The sequence below is a fragment of the Paramormyrops kingsleyae genome, chromosome 19, assembly GCF_048594095.1.
Source record: "Paramormyrops kingsleyae isolate MSU_618 chromosome 19, PKINGS_0.4, whole genome shotgun sequence".
Taxonomy (NCBI): Eukaryota; Metazoa; Chordata; class Actinopteri; order Osteoglossiformes; family Mormyridae; genus Paramormyrops; species Paramormyrops kingsleyae.
Window position 1 is genome coordinate 25,731,694 of NC_132815.1, and position 26,727 is coordinate 25,758,420.

At 42.5% G+C, this 26,727-nt stretch overlaps 1 protein-coding gene and 2 long non-coding RNA genes across 13 annotated transcripts in view; 2 read left to right on the top strand and 1 right to left on the bottom strand.

The window, feature by feature from the left end:
* LOC111840255 (uncharacterized) overlaps positions 1-23,051 on the top strand; it is a 30,162-nt gene extending 7,111 nt beyond the window's left edge. For 4 of the 9 annotated variants that reach the window (XM_072703161.1, XM_072703162.1, XM_072703163.1 and 1 more), the window contains exon 5: positions 4,649-6,239. In XM_072703161.1, the coding sequence (XP_072559262.1) occupies positions 4,837-6,174 (1,338 nt within the window). In that variant the 5' untranslated portion in view covers positions 4,649-4,836 and the 3' untranslated portion in view covers positions 6,175-6,239. Of the gene's footprint in view, positions 1-1,809; positions 6,240-22,333 lie in introns of those variants that run through there. The other 5 variants (XM_072703164.1, XM_072703167.1, XM_023804890.2 and 2 more) reach the window with 5 other exon arrangements.
* The window catches only part of LOC140581227 (uncharacterized), a 67,097-nt gene that overhangs the window by 39,823 nt on the left and 547 nt on the right, over positions 1-26,727 (top strand). The window contains exons 1-4 of one of the 2 annotated variants that reach the window (XR_011984284.1): positions 25,379-25,480; positions 25,908-26,063; positions 26,162-26,270; positions 26,606-26,663. This is a non-coding gene — a long non-coding RNA (uncharacterized lncRNA). Of the gene's footprint in view, positions 1-25,378; positions 25,481-25,907; positions 26,064-26,161; positions 26,271-26,605; positions 26,664-26,727 lie in introns of those variants that run through there. The other variant, XR_011984285.1, reaches the window with a different exon arrangement.
* LOC140581228 (uncharacterized) lies at positions 22,884-25,339 on the bottom strand. Of its 2 annotated transcripts, none has more exons than XR_011984287.1 (2): positions 25,047-25,339; positions 22,884-24,238 (listed from the first exon to the last, which is right to left on the bottom strand). It is a non-coding gene; the product is annotated as an uncharacterized lncRNA (long non-coding RNA). The 2 variants fall into 2 exon arrangements; XR_011984286.1 differs by lacking the exon at positions 25,047-25,339 and adding an exon at positions 24,492-24,957.

Below are 26,727 nucleotides of genomic sequence, written 5' to 3' on the forward strand. Positions count from 1 at the left end.
GGACACGGGTTCAAGTCTCTGCTGCAACTCTAATGTGTGTGGAGCTTGCATGTTCTCCTCCTGTCATCATGGGGTTTTCTCTAGGTACTCTGGTGTCTCCCCACAGTCCAAAAACATGCTGAGGTTACATGGATTTACCAAATTGCCCATAGGTGTGCATGTGTGAGTGTGCACTGCAATGGGCTGGTGCCCCATCCTGGGCTGCTCCCTGCCTTATGCGCCCATAGCCTTCAGGATAGGTTCTGAACCCCCCACTACCCAAAATAGGGTAGGCAGTTTCAGAAAATGGATAAACCTACTCCTCACTGATCCTGACCTTGGATGGCATTGAAAGCCAATGTTTCACATAAGCTGAGAAAAGCTAGCTGAAGTGAGGAAAATATTTACTAATATTAGTTTAATATTATCAGAATAAGAGTTATATAAGACTTAACAACTTACCCATTGTCATAGCAGCTTGCTGTGTGTGTGTTTTTAAGCCGGTGTCCGGGGGGCGTGGCCTTGTATGTATAGTGCCCGGACTGTTTTCCGTGTGAATGGCGTGTGGGCGTGTCCTGCCTCGGGTCATTAGCAGATAATGAAGTGCGACAGAAATTCTGTGCCTCTCCTTGGTTTCACATGGATTACATAAACTGAAAATATTTATTTTTCATTTAAACAGCTTTATTTAAACGTAGACACTTTAAGCTTTCTATAGATATATTTCTCATGTCTGTCTGTGCAGTATTCGCAGAGTTTCAGTTCATTTTAGTGACGTGTTTCAAAAAGATTTTCGCGGAGCCTGAGACGGCTGAAAGCGCACCCTGTTTATTTTCTTTATTTTACAAAAGCACAATGTTTTGTGGATATTGTGAGTATACATGACTAAAAGTAGACCATTTACAGATTAAAATGATGTACTACACTTACGTGTATGATCAAACATGACGACGCATTTTAAGTTCTTTTCACGGTTACCAGAAAAAAATGCAAGTGTCCCCGCCGGCGGGTCCGCCGACTCCCAAGGGTTAAATCAGAGCTAGATAAGATTTGAACAACTCTGAGCTATTAGTTAAGTTCTCCCCAAACGAGCTTGATGGCACGAATGGCCTCCTCTCATTTGTAAATTTCTTATGTTCCTACATGTTTTCCCCTCACACTTTTCATGGGCAGTGAATTGGCCTTAGTAACATGTGAATTCATAATAAGAAGTATGAAAGACATGAACACACACACACACACATATACACTCACCTAAAGGATTATTAGGAACACCATTATTAGGAACACCAATAACCCCCTTTGACCCTCTTTCCCCTTCAGAACTGCCTTAATTCTACGTGGCATTGATTCAACAAGGTGCTGAAAGCATTCTTTAGAAATGTTGGCCCATATTGATAGGATAGCATCTTGCAGTTGATGGAGATTTGTGGGATGCACATCCAGGGCACGAAGCTCCCGTTCCACCACATTCCAAAGATGCTCTATTGGGTTGAGATCTGGTGACTGTGGGGGCCATTGTAGTACAGTGAACTCATTGTCATGTTCAAGAAACCAATTTGAAATGATTCAAGCTTTGTGACATGGTGCATTATCCTGCTGGAAATAGCCATCAGAGGATGGGTACATGGTGGTCATAATGGGATGGACATGGTCAGAAACAATGCTCAGGTAGGCCGTGGCATTTAAACGATGCCCAATTGGCACTAAGGGGCCTAAAGTGTGCCAAGAAAACATCCCCCACACCATTACACCACCACCACCAGCCTGCACAGTGGTAACAAGGCATGATGGATCCATGTTCTCATTCTGTTTACGCCAAATTCTGACTCTACCATTTCAATGTCTCAACAGAAATCGAGACTCATCAGACCAGGTAACATTTTTCCAGTGTTCAACTGTCCAATTTTGGTGAGCTCGTGCAAATTGTAGCCTCTTTTTCCTATTTGTAGTGGAGATGAGTGGTACCCGGTGGGGTCTTCTGCTGTTGTAGCCCATCCGCCTCAAGGTTGTGCGTGTTGTGGCCTCACATATGCTTTGCTGCATACCTCGGTTGTAACGAGTGGTTATTTCAGTCAAACTTGCTCTTCTATCAGCTTGAATCAGTCGGCCCATTCTCCTCTGACCTCTAGCATCAACAAGGCATTTTCGCCCACGGGACTGCCGCATACTGGATGTTTTTCCCTTTGCACACCATTCTTTGTAAACCCTAGAAATGGTTGTGCGTGAAAATCCCAGTAACTGAGCAGATTGTGAAATACTCAGACCGGCCCGTCTGGCACCAACAACCATGCCACGCTCAAAATTGCTTAAATCACCTTTCTTTCCCATTCTGACATTCAGTTTGGAGTTCAGGAGATTGTCTTGACCAGGACCACACCCCTAAATGCATTGAAGCAACTGCCATGTGATTGGTTGATTAGATAATTGCATTAATGAGAAATTGAACAGGTGTTCCTAATAATCCTTTAGGTGAGTGTATATATATATATATGTGTGTGTGTGTTTTTTTATTTATCTGGAAGGACAGGAGGAGGGGAGATCCCATTGAGAGAGCACGCATTTCACAGGCTCATTTTGCATTTTTCTGCTCCATTCTGAAATGGAAAAAAAAAACATTCATGAAGAACACAAACCTATAAAAGGTACCTGTGTGACACTGTTAAGGAAGGATCTGACTGGAAGAAAAGCTGGCTGAATGATTGCCTGGCTGCTGGCTGCAAATGCTATGTCAAGCAGTAATGTGGCATTAATTAACAGATGAGGGGTGATGATTAAAATATACTAGAGGGAGCCTGGTGGGGGCTTACTTGTGTCGCATGAGCCGGGCACCCTGGATGGTCTGTGCCATCGCATTTGCAGCGTGGCAAGCCAATAGGAGCCAGTTTCTTGGCTGCACTCGATACGCGAACCTCATAAAAACAATGGAGTAGCAGGTAATAGCTGGGGAGGCAGGGGTCAGAGGCTGGAAAGAAGGAGAGGAAGTCACCGCAATAACAGCAAGACTAGGGAGGTGACACTCGAACAGCTCACAGCGACAGGCTTAAAACCTCCTTTAAAAAGTCCCTCTGGAGTCCCAGTTGACCCCATGGACGCTCACACAGACGGAAGGTGAGCCCTCTGCCTCTTACCGAAGGTCATTTGCCCACTGATGATGTTAGGGCCGCTATGGGCAGATCCCAGTTAACCCTCTGGAGTCGGCGGTCCTGCCGGCGGGATCTGACAGAAATTGCGCCAAATCGTTTACATATCTCTGCGAGTTTTTGTCATATGCACATTTTAAAAACACCCTCAGAAACCTTGGACGGTCTACTTTTGAAATATATATTATTAGAAACTAAATATATTTTTATAGCTTCGTGATACGAATAGGAAGAACAAGAGTGACTGACTTAAGCGTCTGCGTCTCGAAGCAGCTCTGATCGCATTCCCACTTGCAAATCGCGCTATTCGCATGATAATAACATGATAATCCGACAGTTAGTATTGGGTAAAGAAATATGTGAATATGCCCATTGTGACCGAAATAAACAAGAGCACATGTCTGGGTAGTCATTACACTGATCGGCTACAATATAGCACACGGATACATCTCTGCCGCTGAAACTTTGCGCCAATGTTGCCATTTTCGGCTAGCAAAGCTCATACCTGTCTTCATAGCTCAGTGGGCTAAGCCTGTGTGTCTGTAATCAAACCCAGCCTATTTAGAATGTGAATAGTGATCTTCAGCTGAGAGTGATACTACACACTCCTGGTGCAAGTAAAACAAAGAGAGGTGACACGATTTTTCTTTTTTGCCTATTTAACCAAATTTTTAAAACTTTAATACTTCCGACAATGGAAGTTTTGAAAAGAAGACATATTACGGATTTAGTCAGTGTTTTTTTCATGATTCTACATAATGATTTCAGCGAGATATAAACTGAAATTCACGAGAAAGATACGCAGTCGACGATGCCCTTGTTCCCAGAGCGTTAATAATAGTCACTGCATCATATTTATCGCTTTCTATATTTATATGGTCACAGTTTCTCATTTTTCATTCCATCTACCAATAAACTGTGAAAGAGATTTTATTGTTACTTTTCTTGCGCTTCAAACCGCCTTTCCAAAGTGATGGGTGTGGGGTGCAGTGACATTCCAGACTAATGGGCCATCGGTCTTTGACAGTTGACGTCACACTCGCTATAGTCGCAGTGTGTTGTGGGTCTAATCGCCATTTTGAAGGTATATAACTCAAGAGCAAGCGTTTGCGTCCGCCATTATCCTTTGTAAGATGGGATACTCGTGTTGTGTGAAAGGCTGTCATACTAAATCACATGGCAGAAAGGTGGACCACAAGATAAGATTTTTTCGGATTCCCACTTGGAAAAGAGGATAAGGACGGCAGGTAGAGGAGGTAACAAAGAGGCGTCGGATGGCCTGGGTCGCAGCGGTGAGACGCAAGGAGATCACGTTCAACAGGATATCTCCGTTCATGCGTGTTTGCTCTCTGCATTTTCATAAAGGCAAGTAAGATGTTTTTTGTTTGAGTAATATTTCTGGATATGCATTTTTTTGTACTCTAAAGTTGCTGTTTTCACATTGGTTAACCTACGCTAGCAAGCTAGCCTCACTACGGAGGGTAGCAGAAACGGGTTAATCTGTTCGTGTTAAACTATTGTTACAGATTGAATGCTTTTTAAAGTAAACGGCAAACTGTGATGTCTATCAATGTACGTATGTGTATATTCGCGTGCATGGATTTTTCCTGTTTTTGGCATATATAGACATACGTTTTATATTTGGGACGTGTTTGTTTAAGAACGTGTTCATTTAAAAACTTACCATTTGCTTGCAGGACAACCAGCTTATGAAATGATGGAGACTGACCCTGACTGGGCACCATCCCTACATCTGGGGCATACATATGTTACACCCACAGACATTGCACGCTTTGAAAGACAAAGTAGACGTGAGCAGCTACGGAAAGAGATACTGCAAGCAGCAGAGATGGGGGTCGACAAGGATGGAGAACTTGGAGAGCTGCAGAGTGAGGATAGCACACCAGAGCCTGGTGGTGAAAGCAACCAGCAACAGACTGAGGATGGGACACCTGACACTGGAGAAGACGGTGGTCAGCTATATGCCGAAGAGTGGACACATGAGGCAGTAGGAGAAAGTGATGAGCTCATCACTGAGGACGAGATACAGAACAGCAGTCATGACGTGGCACAGACTGAATGTGAATTGTGTGTGCTCAGGTGTGCAGAAATAATCCGCCTGTTGGAAGAAAACAGAGAGCTACGACGTGAACTCAATGAGTGCAGGATATCTGATGGTTTCTTTGGAGAGGATGATGAAAAAGTAAAGTACTATACAGGTCTGCCAAACCTGGGAATCTTTATGGCATTATTCAGGTTTTTGGTACCTCTCATGCATGGTCAAAGGAAAATTCTCACCCCATTTCAAATGCTCCTGTTAACTTTCATGCGCCTTCAATTGGATCTGCCTCCACAACACCTAGCTCATCTGTTTTGGATTTCCCCAAAGACAGTGTACAGAACATTCAATGAAATGGTGTCATTTTTACATGCAAACTTGAGGCGTTCTACTGTATGGCCAGAGAGAGAGACACTGCGCAAAATTATGCCTCATGAGTTTGTGGAGGCCTTTGGACACAGAGTGGCAGTGATTATTGACTGTTTTGAGATTTTCACTGAGAGACCATCAAATCTGAAAGCACGTGCCCAAATGTTTTCCAGCTGTAAGCACCACCACACTATGAAATACCTGATAGGTATTACTCCCAAGGGAGCCATTTGTTTTTTATCAAAAGGCTGGGGAGGTCGTACAAGTGACAAACATATAACGCCGAACAGTGGTTTTCTTGCTAATCTGTTGCCTGGGAATATTGTCTTGGCTGACAGAGGTTTTGACATACAGGAATGTGTGGGCATGTTGTGTGCAGAGGTCAAACTTCCAGCGTTTACTAAAGGCTACTGTCAGTTGGCAGCTAGAGATGTGGAGGAAACTAGAAAAATAGCACATTTGAGAATCCATGTTGAAAGGGTCATTGGAAATGTCTGCCAGAAATATAAAATTTTAACAGGAACCACTCCTATAAACATGATTCTTCCATGTGAAGTCACAATGCTGGATAAAGTTGTCACTGTGTGCTGTGCCTTGACAAACCAATGCCCAACTGTAGTCTAGAAACATCATTGTATACTGAGCCTGTATTCTGCTTGCCATTTAACTGAAATATATGTTCAATGACATTTTTGTGGTGTTCTTGACTCTTCCTTTCTGAAACACCTAAATTACTAGTATGTTTTGATTATGAAAATTACGTATCACTGATTACATAAAACAGCTTAGGTGGAAAAAACACTGAATTTGAAATATTTAGTTTAACCAAGCGGGATGCGGCTTCGGCGGTCGCTGAGGCAAAAACTCGGGTTTGGGAGGAGTTCGGTGAGGCCATGGAAAACGACTTCCGGACGGCTTCGAGGCGATTCTGGTCCACCATCCGGCGGCTCCGGGTGGGAAAGCGGTGCAACATCAACACTGTTTATGGTGGGGATGGGGTGCTGCTGACCTCAACCCGGGACGTTTTGGGTCGGTGGAAGGAATACTTCGAAGACCTCCTCAATCCCACCGACACGCCTTCCGATGTGGAAGCAGAGTATGAGGACTTGGGTGTGGACTCCCCTATCTCGGGGGCGGAGGTCGCTGAGGTGGTTAAAAAGCTCCTCGGTGGCCGAGCCCCGGGGGTGGATGAGATCCGCCCAGAGTTCCTGAAGGCTCTGGATGCTGTAGGGCTGTCTTGGTTGACACGCATCTGCAGCATCGCGTGGACATCGGGGGCAGTGCCTCTGGACTGGCAGACCGGGGTGGTGGTCCCCCTCTTCAAGAAGGGGGACCAGAGGGTGTGCTCCAACTATAGGGGGATCACACTCCTCAGCCTCCCTGGTAAGGTCTATTCGGGGGTTCTGGAGAGGAGGGTCCGCCGGATTGTCGAACCTCGGATTCAGGAGGAGCAGTGTGGTTTTCGCCCCGGCCGTGGAACAGTGGACCAGCTCTATACTCTCTGCAGGGTTCTGGAGGGTTCATGGGAGTTTGCCCAACCAGTCTACATGTGTTTTGTGGACTTGGAGAAGGCATTCGACCGTGTCCCTCGGGGAGTCCTGTGGGGGGTGCTCCGGGAGTATGGGGTGCCGGGCTTCCTTTTAAGGGCTGTTCGGTCCCTGTATGACCGGTGCCAGAGTCTGGTCCGCATGAGCGGCAATAAGTCGGACTTGTTTCCGGTGAGGGTTGGACTCCGTCAGGGCTGTCCTTTGTCACCGATTCTGTTCATAACTTTTATGGACAGAATTTCTAGGCGCAGCCAGGGCGTTGAGGGTGTCCGGTTTGGTGACCTCAGGATTGGGTCTCTGCTTTTTGCAGATGATGTGGTCCTGTTGGCTTCATCAGACCGTGACCTTCGGCTCTCGCTGGGACAGTTCGCAGCCGAGTGTGAAGCGGCTGGGATGAGAATCAGCACCTCCAAATCCGAGACCATGGTCCTCAGCCGGAAAAGGGTAGAATGCTCTCTCCGGGTCGGGGATGGGATCCTTCCCCAAGTGGAGGAGTTTAAGTATCTCGGGGTCTTGTTCACGAGTGGGGGGACGATGGAGCGGGAGGTCGACAGGCGGATCGGTGCGGCGTCCGCAGTGATGCGGGCGCTGCATCGGTCTGTCATGGTGAAGAAGGAGCTGAGCCAAAAGGCGAAGCTCTCGATTTACCAGTCGATCTACGTTCCTACCCTCACCTATGGTCACGAGCTGTGGGTAGTGACCGAAAGAACGAGATCGCGAGTGCAAGCGGCCGAAATGAGTTTCCTCCGCAGGGTGGCTGGGCTCTCCCTTAGAGATAGGGTGAGGAGCTCGGTCATTCGGGAGGGACTCAGAGTAGAGCCGCTGCTCCTCCGCATTGAGAGGAGTCAGATGAGGTGGCTCGGGCATCTGATTAGGATGCCTCCTGGGCGCCTCCCTGGTGAGGTGTTCCGGGCATGTCCCACTGGGAGGAGGCCCCGGGGAAGACCCAGGACACGCTGGAGGGACTATGTCTCTCGGCTGGCCTGGGAACGCCTCGGGATCCCCCCAGAGGAGCTGGATGAAGTGGCCGGGGAGAGGGAAGTCTGGGTTTCCCTGCTGAGACTGCTGCCCCCGCGACCCGACCTCGGATAAGCGGGAGGAAATGGATGGATGGATGGATGGATAGTTTAACCAAATGAGAAGCTCGACAGATTTTTAGCTGACATTTTTACTGAAATTCACTTTTGAAACAAAAATTAGCAGCACAATGGTGGACAGTTCAATAAATGTTCAAGTCAGAGTTGCATTATGTCACTGCCTGGGTGGAACACTGAGAGCAGATCCAAAACTCCTCTTTAGCTGTTGCATGCTGTAGACCAACACAACTTAAATGAAACCACACAATTGGGCAGTTTTGATTGTCACAAGCCACCATGTCATCTTTGCTCTCTGGTCCATGACAAAAGCACCACAACTTGACAGCCGTTTGCCTCTTCCGGGACTTCTCCGCTACTGTGCGAAATGTTCTGTGTGTTCTTTTTGGGTTCCCTCCTGGAACAGAAATCTTATCAACTGGCATCTGTCTTGCAACCTGAGTGAAGTAACAGCTGACCAGTTCAGGGAGACATACACACTCAAAAAATTGCTGTGCTTTTTTCAAAAGAGCACCCCAGAGCTCTGGGTCAGGCGCCACACGCAACACCACACAGTCTTTCAGGGTCCACACAACAAAATCACAGTACTCTGCATCTGCAACAAAAATTTGTGTCTGTACTTGTTTATAATATGGATGATCCTTCTTGCGCTGCAGCTCTCCATTCACTATTCCCAAACAGAAGTTCTTGTCTCCAGTGTTGCATGCCTCCTCAACAGTAGTGTCACGGTACGTGTATGGGCATTTTATTTCAGTGCAACCTTTACCACAACAAGTGCACTGCACAATCCCATCCGGCGATGCCCCAATTTGGGGAAAGTGTGGGTTTATGATAAACCCACACTGACTGGTCTCAAAGTCACAGTGAAGTTTCTCAGTCTGCAATCTGTACTGTGCTTTCCCACACTCCTCATTTTGTCTTCCCCATGTCGCAGCAGTAGATCGGTTTGTTGCATTGCTCTTAGGATAACACACTGCTGTCACTGTAGACAGTGCAGGCTTGTCCAAGCTTGACACATGAACTGAATGCATATTTGATGCAGTAATCCTTCCAATGCGATAGTGATACCAAGCTGAAGATCTGTATTGACGTCTGCTGATTTTTTCTATGTAGTGTGCCTGCTCAAGTGAAATGTCTACTTTATTTACCAAGCTTTTGCAGTGCAGGCGCAAAGCAGTTAATTCTGTGCCATCCATTTTCTCATCACGTAGACAGCGAAGTGAATCTGGTGCTGAAAATGGCTGCACTGGGTCTACAAATGCATCGCAATAATCTGGGAGATTTGACAGAAGTGCAGCTTTTGGGGATACTTTCTGCAGGTCTGCAACATACGCATCCCACTGATCCTGTGTGGAATTGTGGAATGTAAAATTGTTTGTTGCAGTCCTCAGAGCAGGCATGTTTGCTGCCTCACCATTCAGGAGTTTGTTAAGGCTTCTTCTTTTTGCTTTCGCAGTGGTGAAGTCTATTTTGTGTCCTGCTTCTGCTCCCACTTTACTTATGCTGCTCGGTATCATCCAGTATGCAGGTTGTCCTGTTACTGTTACTGTCTCTCTGCATATGACGACCGCCTCCAGCTTAAACAGCATAGCTGCAACATGTGTGCATGTCTCTGCTAACCCAGCCATACATGTACAGTGTGCAGAGGATATAGCTCCTGATGGCTCAATGATGGCCCATGGCTTGAGAGGCGTCTCAGTGAGGCGCTGGGAGTGCAAGACCTGTAGACAACACATAGACCAGGGGTGTCCAAACTTTTTGCAAGGAGGGCCAAATTTGATAAAGTGAAGATGTCCGGGGGCCACTAGTTCCTTCTGACATTTTTTTAACCACAAAAGTTACATGAAAATATACACTGTTATAAAGCAATTTTCATTGTCACGATTACCTTTATTTTTTTTAAATGGCAATGTAACCAAACATAACATCAACAGTTATAACCAAATCTTATTAGAGTTTAATAAAATAAGTGACATAAGTCTAAGTTTATTATTGTGCTTTAGGCTTTTCATTGTTAATAGTGACAGATGTTACCGTTCAAAAAACACTCAATTTCAGATTGAACAAGGAACAGATAACTTGCTGATACTAATGAGAAGGGTGATACTGAGATCTAGATTTCAGTAAAGAGACCAGGTCTGGCTTGAGGGCAGTGGTTGAGATGTGTAAAATGTCACGTAAGTGGGAGTCAGTCATCCTTGACCTCAATCGGTTCTTGTGCAGATTCATGACTGAGAATGTTTGCTCACACAAATATGTGGAGCCGAATAAGCTCAGCATTTTCTTAGCGAGTAACCGCATTTTTCAGTCCCGCTCCCGCAAGATTCTGTCCCGCTCCCGCAAAAAATATATATTATTTTCTCCCGCTCCCGCCCGCAGTATTCAAGTTTTGTCCCGCTCCCGCCCGCAAAATCCCGCAGGTAAACATATAAGTAGTTTTATTTTTACCGCTTCTTCCCGCTACTCTGTTATTTGTTTCACTTGCTTCCCTTTTGAGTATATATAAAAAAGAAACAGAAAACAAACAAATATGTTTCGTTTTATTTGAGTTTAATTAAATGGAATGATGAACATGGACACGAACGAGGATATAGATATAGCCTATAGTTCCGCGCATGAACCACGCGAGAATTAGCTTCCGACCTTGTGCCTGTAAATTATTATTTTAATTTAGTCGTTCTTGTTGCTTTTGTGCAGTAGATAAATAATAGAGTATTTGTTTTTAATAAATTAATTTTAAGATAATTCCATTTTGCTGGAGTCCCGCGATTAATTCTATTCTCCCGCAACCCGCACATACTGTACATGAGGACCTTACCGCCCGCACCCGCATTCACCCATCAAATCTTGTCCCGCGCCGCACTCGGTGCGTTGGATCCCGCGGGAGTGCAGGTCTCTAATGCAGAGCCAGATAGCATCGGAACCGTGTGGTGAAAGGAGGAATTACATTTTTAAAGTATTTATTTATTCTGACAGAGCTAGCGGGCCATAAATAACACATTATGAGACCGAAGCTGCGGGCCATATGAAATCTGGCCGAGGGCCGTGATTGGCCCGCGGGCCGGACTTTGGACACCCCTGACATAGACAGACAACAACGGTGTTACCACGGTGTTAAATTATTCCATGTATTATTATTTATTATTATGGTTCATTTGTAAGGCTATCTACATGATTACAGTTAACTTCACCATATAATTACTAATTTATCATATAATATATAATATTAACTTGAACATAAGAACATAAGAAATTTATTGAAGTAGCCATTTGGCTGCATCCAGACCTGTTAGAATCTAATATACCTGTATACCTGGACCATGTCCCCCCTTAGTCTCCTTTGTTCGAGGCTGTACAGATTTGTTTGCAACTTGATTACAAGCTAGCTTACCTTTGCAGTGACGACTGTGTTTTCGCAGTCCTGCGTTCGAAATGTGAACAGATCCTGCACCCAGCCATTGATGAAATGTCCGTGGGCTTCAAGATATTTATAGTTCTTGAACTGTTCATACGTGTAAGCGCTGATATCATAAACGAGGTAGTTTGTTATATCCAGAGATGAAGTTGGAGGTAACAATGTCGCATCGGAATTCCATTTTCTTGATGTGAGATCATACGGATCTACACTCACCTAAAGGATTATTAGGAACACCATACTAATATGGTGTTTCACCCCCTTTCGCCTTCAGAACTGCCTTAATTCTACGTGGCATTGATTGAACAAGGTGCTGAAAGCATTCTTTAGAAATGTTGGCCCATATTGATAGGATAGCATCTTGCAGTTGATGGAGATTTGTGGGATGCACATCCAGGGCACGAAGCTCCCGTTCCACCACATCCCAAAGATGCTCTATTGGGTTGAGATCTGGTGACTGTGGGGGCCATTTTAGTACAGTGAACTCATTGTCATGTTCAAGAAACCAATTTGAAATGATTCGAGCTTTGTGACATGGTGCATTATCCTGCTGGAAGTAGCCATCAGAGGATGGGTACATGGTGGTCATAAAGGGATGGACATGGTCAGAAACAATGCTCAGGTAGGCCGTGGCATTTAAACGATGCCCAATTGGCACTAAGGGGCCTAAAGTGTGCAAAGAAAACATCCCCCACACCATTACACCACCACCACCAGCCTGCACAGTGGTAACAAGGCATGATGGATCCATGTTCTCATTCTGTTTACGCCAAATTCTGACTCTACCATTTGAATGTCTCAAGAGAAATTGAGACTCATCAGACCAGGCAACATTTTTCCAGTCTTCAACTGTCCAATTTTGGTGAGCTCGTGCAAATTGTAGCCTCTTTTTCCTATTTGTAGTGGAGATGAGTGGTACCCGGTGGGGTCTTCTGCTGTTGTAGCCCATCCGCCTCAAGGTTGTGCATGTTGTGGCTTCACAAATGCTTTGTTGCATACCTCGGTTGTAACGAGTGGTTATTTCAGTCAAAGTTGCTCTTCTATCAGCTTGAATCAGTCGGCCCATTCTCCTCTGACCTCTAGCATCAGCAAGGCATTTTCGCCCACAGGACTGCTGCATACTGGATGTTTTTCCCTTTGCACACCATTCTTTGTAAACCCTAGAAATGGTTGTGCATGAAAATCCCAGTAACTGAGCAGATTGTGAAATACTCAGACCGGCCCGTCTGGCACCAACAACCATGCCACGCTCAAAATTGCTTAAATCACCTTTCTTTTTTTTTCTTTTTTTTTTTTTATATTCCCTCCTCCACCCCCCCTCTGCGGGGGACTGTATCTATTTTTTTTATTTATTTTTATTTATTTTTTTTATTATTATTTATTTATTTTTTTTTTATTTTATTTTATATTTTTATTTACTTCCTCAAAAGAAGGAGAGGGAGGGGGGGGACAAAGGAGAAGGAGGGAAGAGAGAGAGAGGGAGAGAGAGGAATGGAAAGAAAACAGAAAAAAAAAAAGAAAAGAAAAACAAAAAAAAACAAAAAAACCAAGAAAAAAACAAAACAGATAATCTGCTTCCATGTCTGTTGAAAAGAGAAAGACAACATACAACATCTGTACTAATCACAACGACCATCAAACGTTAAATGTTGTTGAACAGCACACACAACCAGCCTTACAACCCATGCCCAGAAACAACAGCCGATCAAGACAGTGTGTGTCCGTGAGCACGTGTCCGTGAGCACCTGTGTGCACACCTGTGTGTCAGCGCGCTGGTGTTCCTAAGGTTTCTCCAAGTAATTGTCAAGTAGTGTGTGTGGGGAGCCACAGCCCCGCCCACCTAGGACATGAAGTCGACACGGGGGAGACCCGGGCCCCAGATATCCAGAGGCCCCCCAGGGCACGGGAACCCCAGGAGGACCAACGCAGGGACAATTGCAGCCCCCACCGAGAAAAGGGCAGAGGAGCGCTCCGGAGGGGGGCCATCCGGCAGCCACATCACAGGAGCCCCAGGGGGCCGTGGCGACGAGCACGCAGGCCCCGCCGGCGGCCGGCCACACCAGGGCAGACCGGACCCCGGGCCCAGAGATCCAAGGGACCCCCCACCCCCCAGCCAGGGCCCCGACAGAGCCGGAAGGGCCAGGCCCCGGCAGGCAACCGCCGAGAGTGAGCCAGCACACACCAGAGCATCCAGCCCCAGACATCGAGAACCACCAACGCATCGGCGGCCGGGGGCCTCATCCACCAGCAGGGAGTGTGGCGGGGGGTAATAGAGCCTGAGATGTTATTTCAGGTGGAGTCTAAGACCCAACCTGACACATACGTATAGACAGACAGGCACACACATACACAAGCATACGTTCCCACCCTCATGCACACATAAACAAATATTCACCCATTCGCCCAACATGAAGACACAGAAATGAACGCCGTACACACACTCACACTCCCCATATATACTCTATACTCCGAGATCTAGGCACCACCGCCCCCAGAGGGGCAATCCGCCACCAGACCTCGGAGATGGATCCCTTTTTTCCTCTGGCATGGGGACAAGAAGACCACCCCGGACCCCACAGCAGCCGAGAAGCCCACCAGCCCAGACCCCGACCGGACGGCCATTGCTTAAATCACCTTTCTTGCCCATTCTGACATTCAGTTTGGAGTTCAGGAGATTGTCTTGACCAGGACCACACCCCTAAATGCATTGAAGCAACTGCCATGTGATTGGTTGATTAGATAATTGCATTAATGAGAAATTGAACAGGTGTTCCCAATAATCCTTTAGGTGAGTGTATAATGTTAATTGTTGACAATTTAGCCAAATACCGATCCCTGGCGTCCTTCCTAAGTTTTTCTCTGTACGGAATTTTCTCGTTCTGCTTTATCTTCTCCATTCTTCCTAGTGTTTGCGTCTGCAAATACCTTCAAAATGGCGAATGGGGGCGTGTCAGACGGTGCAGACACGTGACTGACAAAGACCGATTGACAGTATGCAAACTACTACAGTTGTGGGGACACCTATCTCATCGATATTCATTGTGCAGGCCACTGACTTTGAGAAAAAGAGTGTCACTCCAAATTTCTAACACTTTAGTAATCAAACCACATAAAATTTCAGAATGTCTCTTTCACCTATGTGTAGCCAACCCCTGTGTCTATAAGCTTCAGAGCTCAAAAGTCTTACCTAGAAATGTCTATAATGTGATTTTTTACAATTTCTCAGCATGTCTGAAAATAGGTTTTTGAAAAGTATATGTTTAAAGTTGATTTTAAGAAAAAATCGAATAACAACATTTTAAGTGGACTCAGATTATAGGTGCTGAGTTTGTGCTGTATAAAAGCAAATGTAACACTTTGGGATAAATGTTTGGCCGATGTTGGAGCAAGCCAGAGCAAGCGGGAAAACTGCATACTACAGAGGGCATTTTGGGTATATCAATGGCTTCGGAGTTTCTCTGAATTAGTTATATGCTCTCCACTCAGAGCCAATATTTTACTTTGTGGTGCTACTGTTAAGATTTAAGGTGTTTGAGTGAGTACCTTATATCGTCTTGGTTCAGTGAAGAATGTAACTTCCAAGGTTTTTAGGTGGAGCAATTTTTTGCATTGCACTTCCTGCATCAAGTTCTTTTTTTGGCAAAGGGTTTGTTCTATGAATTTTCCCCAGTTTTTTTCCTCATTTACTCTATTCATATTAGCAGCCTGGAGCTGCTTTTTCAAGTGTTATTGTAGCAGGTTCGTATTTGACTTGAAAGTAGGAAGGTTCTGTTATTTGTTTACTTAGGGACTTATTATTGAGATCTTCTCTTCAAACACTAACTTTGCATAGCACATCTTCGTTTTTCAATGTCTTTGTTTAATTTAAATCTTTGATGTTTCTCTCTTAACACTAGGGATCTTAGAGACAGCGCTAAAAGAAAGTCATTTTTTTTTGTTTTGTAAAAGTAACAAAGCCAGTTGTTTTTTTCTTCAGGAGACTCACTCTGTATTCTCTGTACTCTCTCTGATGAGAAATGTTGGGCAAATTAGTGGGGGGACAAAATATTGTTTAGCCATGGTAGTGATAGTTCGGATGGTGTAGCCATATTATTATGTAATTTTCGTGGAAGGGTCTTGGTCAGTATAGCCGATAACTCGGGCCATTGGCTCTAGAGATGGATAACTTTATAATTCTGGGAAATGTTTATGGGTACAATAATCCTACTCAAAATAAGTGTTTGTTATCCGAGGTAATCAAAGATATCTCACAGAAAGTGTTATAATTGGAGGAGATTTTAACATGGTATTGGATGAATGGCATGATAGATTTCCATCCAAACACCAGGGGCACCATTATAACTTAATTTTAAGAGATTTCTGTGCAGACCTCAAATTGGATGACCCATGGCGTTTAGCAAACAAACTTAACCAGACATTTACATGATTCAAACCCGATGGCTCAATTCAATCTAGAATTGATTTTTGGCTTGTCTCTCATACTCTCCTAAGATTGCATGTTTGTAGTACCATATCTGCAGCACCTCTCACAGACCACTGTATGATTAGTCTTGCTCTTAATCCTCTTGAAAAGCAGTGTCGCCGCAAGGGGTATCTTAAGTTTAACTCTAATTTACTCAATAGTGAATCCCTTTGCCAAGAAGTTAACGAAGAAATCAATGCAGTTCTTTCTGATCCAAGCCTAGTATCATACTGTATATCATTAAATGGGAATATCTTAAATTTAGGGTACGGCAGATTGCTGTAGCACACAGTAGATTAATCAGTCACTTAAGCAAAAAGAAATGACTGTGAAAGAAAATAATATTATTTATAGTAAAATTGTGTTAAGTGACTGACAAATGTAGTCTGGCCTTGTTGCAATTGACATTAGATGATATATATGTTAGTAAGGCAAAAGGGGCATACATTAGATCAAGGGCAAAGTGGATAGAAGGGGAAAGAAGTAGCGCATACTTTTGCAGGCTAGAAAAGAAGAGGCAAGAAAGTAATGCAATTAAGAAACTTATCATTGATGGTCAGGAGTGTACCGATTCAGACCGAATTGCCAGGGAAATCTACACATTTTACAGTAATCTATATTCCTCCTCTTACTCCTCTACAGAAACCCGACTCCTTCTTTCAGGTAATTAAAGAATGGATCCCTCAAGATAGATGATGACTTTAAAATGTTATGTGAGGCAGAAATGAATATGGCAATAACTTGTTTATCTTTAGATAAATCTCCTGGATCAAATGGTTTAACAAGTAATTTCTACAAACGTTTTTGGAACTCACTCAAAGAATTACTTCTTAATGCTCAGAGAAGTTGTTGAACTCTGGACCCTCCCAAACACCATGAAACGAAGAACTATTATTCTGATTCCCAAATCTGACAAGGATTTCAGATATCTGGAAAATCTGAGGCCAGTAACTCTTTTAAATAATGACTACAAGCAACTGACTCATATTTTTGCTAATAGACTTAAAAAGGGTATCACGCAGATAATCTCAGAGACATAATCAGGTCTTATGAAAGGCAGGTCTGTTTACAACAACATTCGTCTTGTACTTGATGTCCTGGATTATAATATTTTTACAGATGATGAGGGGTTTATCTTATTTTTAGATTTCTACAAAGCATTTGATATGGTTGAGCGCCCTTTTATATTTAAGACTCTGGAATGGTTTGGGGAATTATTTATTGATGTAGTGAAACTATTGTATGAAGATACAAACAGCACTGTTACATTACCTCATGGTTCTTCCCCAAGGTTTTCAATTAATAGAGGTATTAAGCAAGGTTGCCCAATCTCCCCCATCCTGTTCATTATTGCAGCAGGGATGCTGTCAATCCTGATTAAGCACTCTCATTTTGAGAAAAGAATTGGTCATAAGTCAGCTTGCTGATGACCCTGCAATTTTTATGAAAAACTTTAACCAAATTCCTAAGGTTATTGATATAATCGCTATTTTCACAAATGAGTCTGATTTGAGGTTAAATCTTAAAAAGTGTGAAATATTGCCGATTAAAGAATGCCCTCTCAGGACAGCTCACAATATTCCTATTAAGTCTGTAGTAAAATATTTGGCAGTTCATATTACAAAAGATAATGCTTTATCAGAAAGGCTTAATATTTTGAACAAGATAAACAATTGTAAATTGCGGTTAAATGCTCGGTCATCTAGGGATCTATCGATATTTGGCCGCGTTTTTTTGACAAAATTGGAAAGTATCTCCAGACTTATCTATCCTGCGTATTGCATGGCAATCCCAAAAACAGCTGTTAAAACCATTAATCATGTACACTGATTATATTTGGAATAGGAAAACTCATTACATTAGGAAAGCTGAATTGGTCAAGGATTATGAAGCAGGTGGCTTACAAGCTATTGACTTTGATTGTCTCAACGGCACTCTTAAAATAAACTGGCTAAGATCCTTCATTAGGTCCCAAAGTAGTTTAAGGATTCATTTCCCTAGTCAGATTTTCATGAAACTTGGCGGTCATTGACTTCCTTCTTAGATGTGATTATGATTTGAATAGTTTACCTGTAAAACTGTCATCATTTCATCAACAAGTTTTGTTGTATTGTAAATTGATTTACAATCATAATTTTTTATGATATAACGTTATTCCTTTGTGGAGCCGTAGGTATGTGACGGTAAGAAACAAATCATTGTTTAATGAAAAATGGATGGAAAAAGGAATATGGTCTATTCTGCACATACTAGATGGCAGTGGTATGGTCCTGTGACTCCTGTCATATGAACTTTTTTGTCTGAAATATAATTTTGCAGTTGACTGTAAACAATACACTAAAATTATTAAGGCAATCCCACAGTCAGTAACTGTGATGGCTTCTAATTTAGTACAAACCCTATAAGTAGAACTCCACACCTTCCTAAACATGACCTTATGGGAATTACTTTATCAAACTCCACAATCCGTATAATATTCACAGAAACACTGTTCCCCTTCATAAACAAATGAAACTCAATCTGTCAATTCTTTTTCCTTAGCTCATGTTTCTAAAATTAGAACCAGTTACCTTAAATTCCCAGAGTTACCAAAAGTCAAAGAGATACACTTCAGGATTCTTTCAGAGATCTATCCTTCAGGGGAATTCCTGAGAAGACGATTTGGTTTTGATAATAACATTTGTTTATTTTGCAATGAAGGCATAGGGACAACAAATCATTTGCAAGAATGTGTGCAGGTACAGTAATGCTTTATGGGAAAAAATACATTATTGGTTGTTCCCTTAAATTTTTGGTTTAAAGGAATTTACAATATGTGATGTTATTTTTGGTTTTATTACAAGTGATAAAAGTCATGACCTGGTTGTCAACACGATTATTGCCCTTTGTAAATTCTTTATCCACAAGGCAAGGTACACAAAAATAATGCCATCTTTTGTAGCCGTTTATAGGGAACTAGGCTATTTCTTTTTGTCCTTAAATATGATGAAGAGGAAGAGTGGTTTAAAACTTTTCAAGCTTGTGAATGATCTTGGGCTTTATGACTTCCCCTAGTGTGGGTATGTGTCTGTTGGTTTATTTTTTCTTTAATGTCTTTTCTCATTTCCACTGTGATTGTGCTGGCCTTTCTGGTGCCCTTGGAAGGTAGTTTATTTTGTGATTGATGCCTTGACAACACAACTTTGCCCTTATTGGCTGAAGATTTTAGTCACACACATGACGTATGTATCCCAGGAAGTTCCGATGCGTTATCTGTAGGGGTGTAACGATACACCAAAGGCACGATTCGGTTCGGTTCACGGTTTTGGAGCCTCGGTTCGGTTCGGTTCGGTTTCTGTTTGCTGTGGGGTTAGGGTTGATGTCATCTTAACAGCAATGCTAAGGAACAATAGATTCACTTAATAACAATAACAACTAAACTTTTTCTTTATTAACTTTGCCATCACATTTTTAGTACAGTCAGGATACCTGAGTAAACAACAAAAATTAAATAAATACCTCCAATATAGACTAGTCAGAAAAAAACAATTCTAATACTAACTTTAGAATATAATATTTAGAACAAAATTTAGAACAAAAGCTCATCATTACTAATACAATTTAATCAAATGTGATAAAATAAAGATGTGTTTAAATTGGTTAAATTAGTTAGAGACAAGTGACGTCAACCTCAACAATGGGCAGCAGGGGGCGTGAGAGTACCGCGGTACGCCACGAGAGTTTCGCGATACGTATCGTGGTTGGTGTATCGCGATATTTCGGTTCGGTTTGCAATATCCTTACACCCCTAGTTATCTGCTATATCTCCCCAAAAGCATGTAAAGCAGTGACAACTGGTTTTCAGTTAATTTACCTGGTAAAATAAAATTTAAATAAATGCTCTAATAGTACACGTAAATTAGTTGTTTATTTATTGTTAGTTACTGTAATGTTGCGCTGCTTTATTTGTTTAATCATCTAGTCTGTGAAGAAGGCATTCAAGTAAGAATTGCATTGTACTCTGTACATGACAATAAAAACTTTGAATCCTTGAAGTAAATGTATCTTTTTTCCTGTCAGCTATCTTTTTATACAGGGCCACTATACACAATAGTTTTTTCACTGCTAACAGTTTGGAAGAGGAGTTGGGTATTTTAAAAGAAGTAATGTGCATGCAGGTGATATTTGTATCGATTTATCTACACCCTTCTGGCAGTGCTGTCATTGCAGTCAGGTCTCGCACACTACGAGGAGTAGAAGTTGTCCGACTTGGCTGCAGTCAGTTACTGCACCCCTGCAGCCGCCGGCAAATCTCGCTCCACGTCACGTCAGCTGCAGACAGACCTAAGCCCAAGTCGAACGCACCCATTTTTGTAGGAGGAGGGTTGGAATTGTGATATACACTCACCTAAAGGATTATTGGGAACACCTGTTCAATTTCTCATTAATGCAATTATCTAATCAACCAATCACATGGCAGTTGCTTCAATGCATTTAGGGGTGTGGTCCTGGTCAAGACAATCTCCTGAACTCCAAACTGAATGTCAGAATGGGAAAGAAAGGTGATTTAAGCAATTTTGAGCGTGGCATGGTTGTTGGTGCCAGACGGGCCGGTCTGAGTATTTCACAATCTGCTCAGTTACTGGGATTTTCATGCACAACCATTTCTAGGGTTTACAAAGAATGGTGTGCAAAGGGAAAAACATCCAGTATGCAGCAGTCCTGTGGGCGAAAATGCCTTGCTGATGCTAGAGGTCAGAGGAGAATGGGCCGACTGATTCAAGCTGATAGAAGAGCAACTTTGACTGAAATAACCACTCGTTACAACCGAGGTATGCAGCAAAGCATTTGTGAAGCCACAACACGCACAACCTTGAGGCGGATGGGCTACAACAGCAGAAGACCCCACCAGGTACCACTCATCTCCACTACAAATAGGAAAAAGAGGCTACAATTTGCACGAGCTCACCAAAATTGGACAGTTGAAGACTGGAAAAATGTTGCCTGGTCTGATGAGTCTCAATTTCTCTTGAGACATTCAAATGGTAGAGTCAGAATTTGGCGTAAACAGAATGAGAACATGGATCCATCATGCCTTGTTACCACTGTGCAGGCTGGTGGTGGTGGTGTAATGGTGTGGGGGATGTTTTCTTTGCACACTTTAGGCCCCTTAGTGCCAATTGGGCATCGTTTAAATGCCACGGCCTACCTGAGCATTGTTTCTGACCATGTCCATCCCTTTATGACCACCATGTACCCATCCTCTGATGGCTACTTCCAGCAGGATAATGCACCATGTCACAAAGCTCGAATCATTTCAAATTGGTTTCTTGAACATGACAATGAGTTCACTGTACTAAAATGGCCCCCACAGTCACCAGATCTCAACCCAATAGAGCATCTTTGGGATGTGGTGGAACGGGAGCTTCGTGCCCTGGATGTGCATCCCACAAATCTCCATCAACTGCAAGATGCTATCCTATCAATATGGGCCAACATTTCTAAAGAATGCTTTCAGCACCTTGTTCAATCAATGCCACGTAGAATTAAGGCAGTTCTGAAGGCGAAAGGGGGTGAAACACCATATTAGTATGGTGTTCCTAATAATCCTTTAGGTGAGTGTATATAGATGCAATCGGGGGATAGAATGTGACATATTATTAGACACACACGGTGATTAACACACGAATGATGACCACAGCCACACACACATGTATACATATACTGTATGTATGTTTAAATACATCCATCCATATATATATGCAAGATACTTCTCCCACTTGAGTCAGTCCGCGTCAGTCGTGCTCTTTAACCAATCAGATGTGACCTCAACATTTCAACCAATCATAACCCACCAGGAGCGCAGCCTAAATCCTGTTTACATGAAATAAACCTGCTCCCGAGCAGGTTTAAGCTTACGGACCTGTTGCTATGACAGCAAGTCCAAGATGCGCATCGAAGAACGAAACAATCCAAGATCAGGACAAATCCACAACAATCAAATCCAGCTAACTGAGTTAGCGACGTACGAAGAACGGACCCCTGATAAGTAACTGAATTTAGTTTGTCAGGCTTTCCTAACATCATTGGAGCCATTGACTGTACACACGTGACGATAAAGGCTCCAGCAGGTCCAACAGAGCCTGATTACATAAACCGCAAATCATATCACAGTTTTAATGTACAGGTAAGTACTGATAATACCTCACATTTATATATGAGAGGTGAAAGTGTAGTCGTCCAACATCAGCAATGTATGTCATTACCATTTCCTAAAATGTTTCAGATGGTATGCACTGCTGAACATCTAATTTCAAACATTGTGGCAAAATGGCCAGGATCAGTACATGATGCCAGAATTTTTCACGAGTCTTCACTGGCTCAAAGCCTCAGACAAGGCAAGTCAACTAAAATTCACAAATATACAATAGTTTATTATACTATAGTCTAATGTGTCTACTTTCTATTACATGAATTTTTCCTGGTGTGCTGCTTGGTGACAGAGGATACCCATGTCTACCATTTCTTCTCACACCATATACAGATCCTGCAACACAAGCAGAGAGACATTTCAACCATGCCCATTGTAAGACAAGGGCACGCATTGAAATGACATTTGGACAGTTAAAATCCAGGTTTAACTGCCTGCGGCATCTCAGAGTTACACCAGACAGAGCGTGTGACATTGTAGTAGCCTGTGCAGTTTTGCATAATGTGGCAATACTGCAGCAGGAGCGTATGCCAATATTGATGCAGGATGAGCAATGGGAAGAGGGCCTAGCAGTGGAAGACCACATGGACAGTAGAGCTGTGAGAGATGTGTACGCACACACATATTTTGGTTGATTCTGTTGCAAATTTCATTTATTTTTTTCTCCCCCCCAACAGAGAATTAGAGAAATTTCTTCATTTTTATTTAATCTTTCATATCCTGTTGGGGGAAAGGGGAAGCATTTACAACAGTGAACACTAAATGTAGACAATAAAGTGATGTTAACCACTTACATCTCTCTCCAATTTTTTAATTTCAAGCTTCAGTTTTTTTTATTTTCAGTTGTCTATATTTGAGATCTGCTTTTTGGACTTCCATTTCCTGGATCAAATACCTCTTGTAAATAGCACAGATATCTGTCTCAGAAGGAAAAAATAATTATTCATTCATTCTTATTAGTTACATTAAACAGTTTATTACTTTCCTTCTTCCTTTGACGGTCTTTGAGTACATGTGGGCTGTGCTGATGAGGGCTGAGAGCATTGGCCACCTGGGTCTTCAGACTCCTGTACACAGCAAATACTGCATGGGTTTATAAGGAAGAGACAAATGTTATTCGCTGCAAAATAGTTTCAAGTTCATACGGCTAGCATTTCTGAGCAAGCAAACAGTTTCCTCATCCTCCTGTGTCGTGGATGGCCCCACGATCTGCAAAAAGGGAACATTTGTTGGTTATATTTACCATGGCCACAATGCAATCAAATTCAACTTTTATCACATACAAAGTACGACATGCAGTGGTATGCTTATTGCTGTACAATGCCTGACTACAAGTATTAACAGTACAAGTAAAGCTATTTCCATTATTTCCATTCTTAACTTACAGAATTAACTTAAGTGAACAAAAACCACAATACATGACAATTAGCAGCAGATAAAGGCATTGGACTGGAACATTAAATATAAAATCCACAGTTATTGCAGTGTATTAAAGTATATGATTAAATACAATAATCACAACAGATTCTAATGACTGTTGTTCAGGATCCAAGAGGGTCAAGACACAATCCAGTACTGTAATGCATTAGAATATTTGTTTAAGACATTTAACAGAAAGCAAGGCAGAGAGGAGAAACAGAGTAAAGACCTACCATACCTTTAACATACGATTGCACATTACCAGAAGGAACAACATCTGAGGATGTTCCTCCCTCAATCCCCTCAATAATAGGCCGTGCACGGTTCTGTGCAAGGGCCATCACCTCGGCTGGGGTACAGGCTGTTGGCGGTGGGCCCCCACCAGTTGCAGCAGCCGCAGCTCTCTTTTTGGTGGCTAAATTATACAATGCAAAAGTGGCCTTTAAATTAATTCTTTAAAAATGTAGTTCTAATTAGACTTACTTTTTACCATTCTGAAGAATATTTTTGTATTTAATCTTCACTTGCTGCCAGGACCTTTTCGTTCCACTCATGTTGCTCCTGAAACCAAGCATTATTAATAATTACAATTATATATATCACTTTTTATCCAAGATGGACCCATATAATTAACATGCTGTCCTGTTTATCAATATGTTAAAATAACCTTCAAGTACTTTAGAACTGGTAACAAAATGCATATGTAAAAGGAAATTTTAATTACTATACATTTTGAAGGCTTGACACTGTTCTCATTTAGTTGTTAAATAGTTTGACATCCTTAACACAAAGGTTACTTAAATCATATTCTTACGCATTTAACCTGTCAGCAATTTTCTGCCATGCAGCCTCACGAGCTTTGATAATACAGCTCGTGTTCCCCTTTCTAGTTATTATATCTTCGTAGTCCTCATAGGCTTGTAATAATAATTCTTGCTCTGCCTGGGGGGGACGCAGCTCTTTCCTTAGTTTCAATTCTTACTTATCCAGCATCGATTAACAAGGCTGCCTTCTATATCGCGCGGACGCGCACGAGCCTCGCTTATCAAGCTTGGCTTGAATTAGCGGAGATTAAATACGCCTGAATTTTGTTCGTGGAACTCAATGAGCCTGAAGTGAACTGTTAGGCTAACTCAAGCGAGGCTATTACAAATAATCCTCGATTTTATAAGCTCGCTTCGTGGAACAGCCCCCCGGGACAACGACATGTTGTTGTGTCCGTAAAGTAGAGAACCAAACTTTTTTTTAAAAAAAAAGAGAGAGTAAAGCAAAATAAATAAAGTGCGCTTGGTTGTTTTTAACAAAAAAAAAAAAAAGAACCGAACTTTTTTAAATCATACAACAATCGCACACTTCCCACAGACTTCACCTGTAGGGAGGGCACTCATGACGCTTTGAATCCTGGGAGTTGTAGTGAACATACACATACACAACACGTCACTCCAAGGGTACTGTCCAATCACGAACAAGAAGTGTGGTCCTACCCTTTCCGTTTTCTGAAATGTCGTGTTTTCTGTAATGTCGTTGTGTTTTTTGAAATGTTTTGTTTAATGTAATGTCGTTGTGTTTTATGAAATGTCGTGTTTTCTGTAATGTGGTGTTGTTTTCTGAAATGTTGTTCTGTTTTGACCTTCAGGGCCACCGTAAATCTATGAGGCTGAGAGCACATGATACACAAGCGCACGCGCGTGCCGCAGCCATCCACGCCCCCCGCGCGCGCCCGCCCACTCTCATCGGGCTTTCCCGCCTCTTTATCTGGCACTTTCCATCACTCCGAATCTGAGGCGAGCCAGTGTGCAACAGGTATAAACTAAAGTATTTTTGGGTTAAAAGTGAAACACTACTTTTACACATATCTGGGTTGTACTTAAATGAATATTCAGTAATAAAGTTGTGTCTAACGGATCGGCTTCCAGGGATTTTCCAAGTTTAAATAAAATCTGTTTAGTTTGTCATATTGGAATTTTGCAGGTAACGGTGTTAGTTTGGTAAATTACCTATACTTGCTATATTTTTAGCTGTACTTCTTGGAGGGAGATCGCTTAGCACAGGGGTGCCCAATACGTCGATCGCGAACGACCGGTAGATCGCGAAGGTGGTGCGGGCAGATAGCGCGACATTAAAAAACATTTGGGCGGCCAGTTTGCTGTTGCTTAATTAAAACAGGTTACCATAACATCTACTTAGATCCCTTCTCTTCTAACGTGTCTTTGATCACATGGGTCACCAGGGAGAAAACGCGAATGTATTGCGAGCTAATGCAAAGGACCAGAAGATACTTGTTACTGGCCACCAGGACAAGTCAATATCAGCAAGGCAGTGAAGGAAGAAATTTTTCCGAGTACAGACTGGCCACAGTTTAAAGTGCGTGTCTTTGGAAAAGCAGGTAATGTTTTAAGTAGTTATAATGATGTCATTACGATTGCCTCTAAATCAAAAACAAACGGAACGATAGCATTTCCCTTTTTTATGTATCATCTACAGGAAACTATGCCCATACAAGAACAAAACTTTTGAAGTCTGAGGCGAACTCAGACCTGCACACAAAGTCAGAATCTGGAGGAGGAATGGCGAAAGGGAATCGGAGAAGGAGGTAAGACTATATTTCTCAATCATGACACAAAGTACATTAGCGAAAAGTCCTTTTCAACCAGTTTCCTTAAATTATTTTAAAACCACAGATAAAATATGCACTGTTTTATTAGAACAAAATATTCAAGTCTTAATAGTTGAGCATATTTACATATTAACAGTACTAACTTTGTCAGTGAACTATGAGGGGGAAAATATCATTAATCATAATCGAGGTAAAATGATTTATTTTTAATTATTCATGATATTGATTTAAGGTCATATTGCCTAGCCCTAAGCAGAATCAAAATTTTCAATCATAAGAAAGTGTTCACTTATACACTTAAAAATACTCAGACCTGCACACAAAGAAAGAATCTGGAGGAGGAATGGGGAAAGGGAAGCGGAGAAGGAGGTAAGACTATATTTCTCAATCATGACACAAAGTACATTGGCGAAAAGTCCTTTTCAAACAGTTT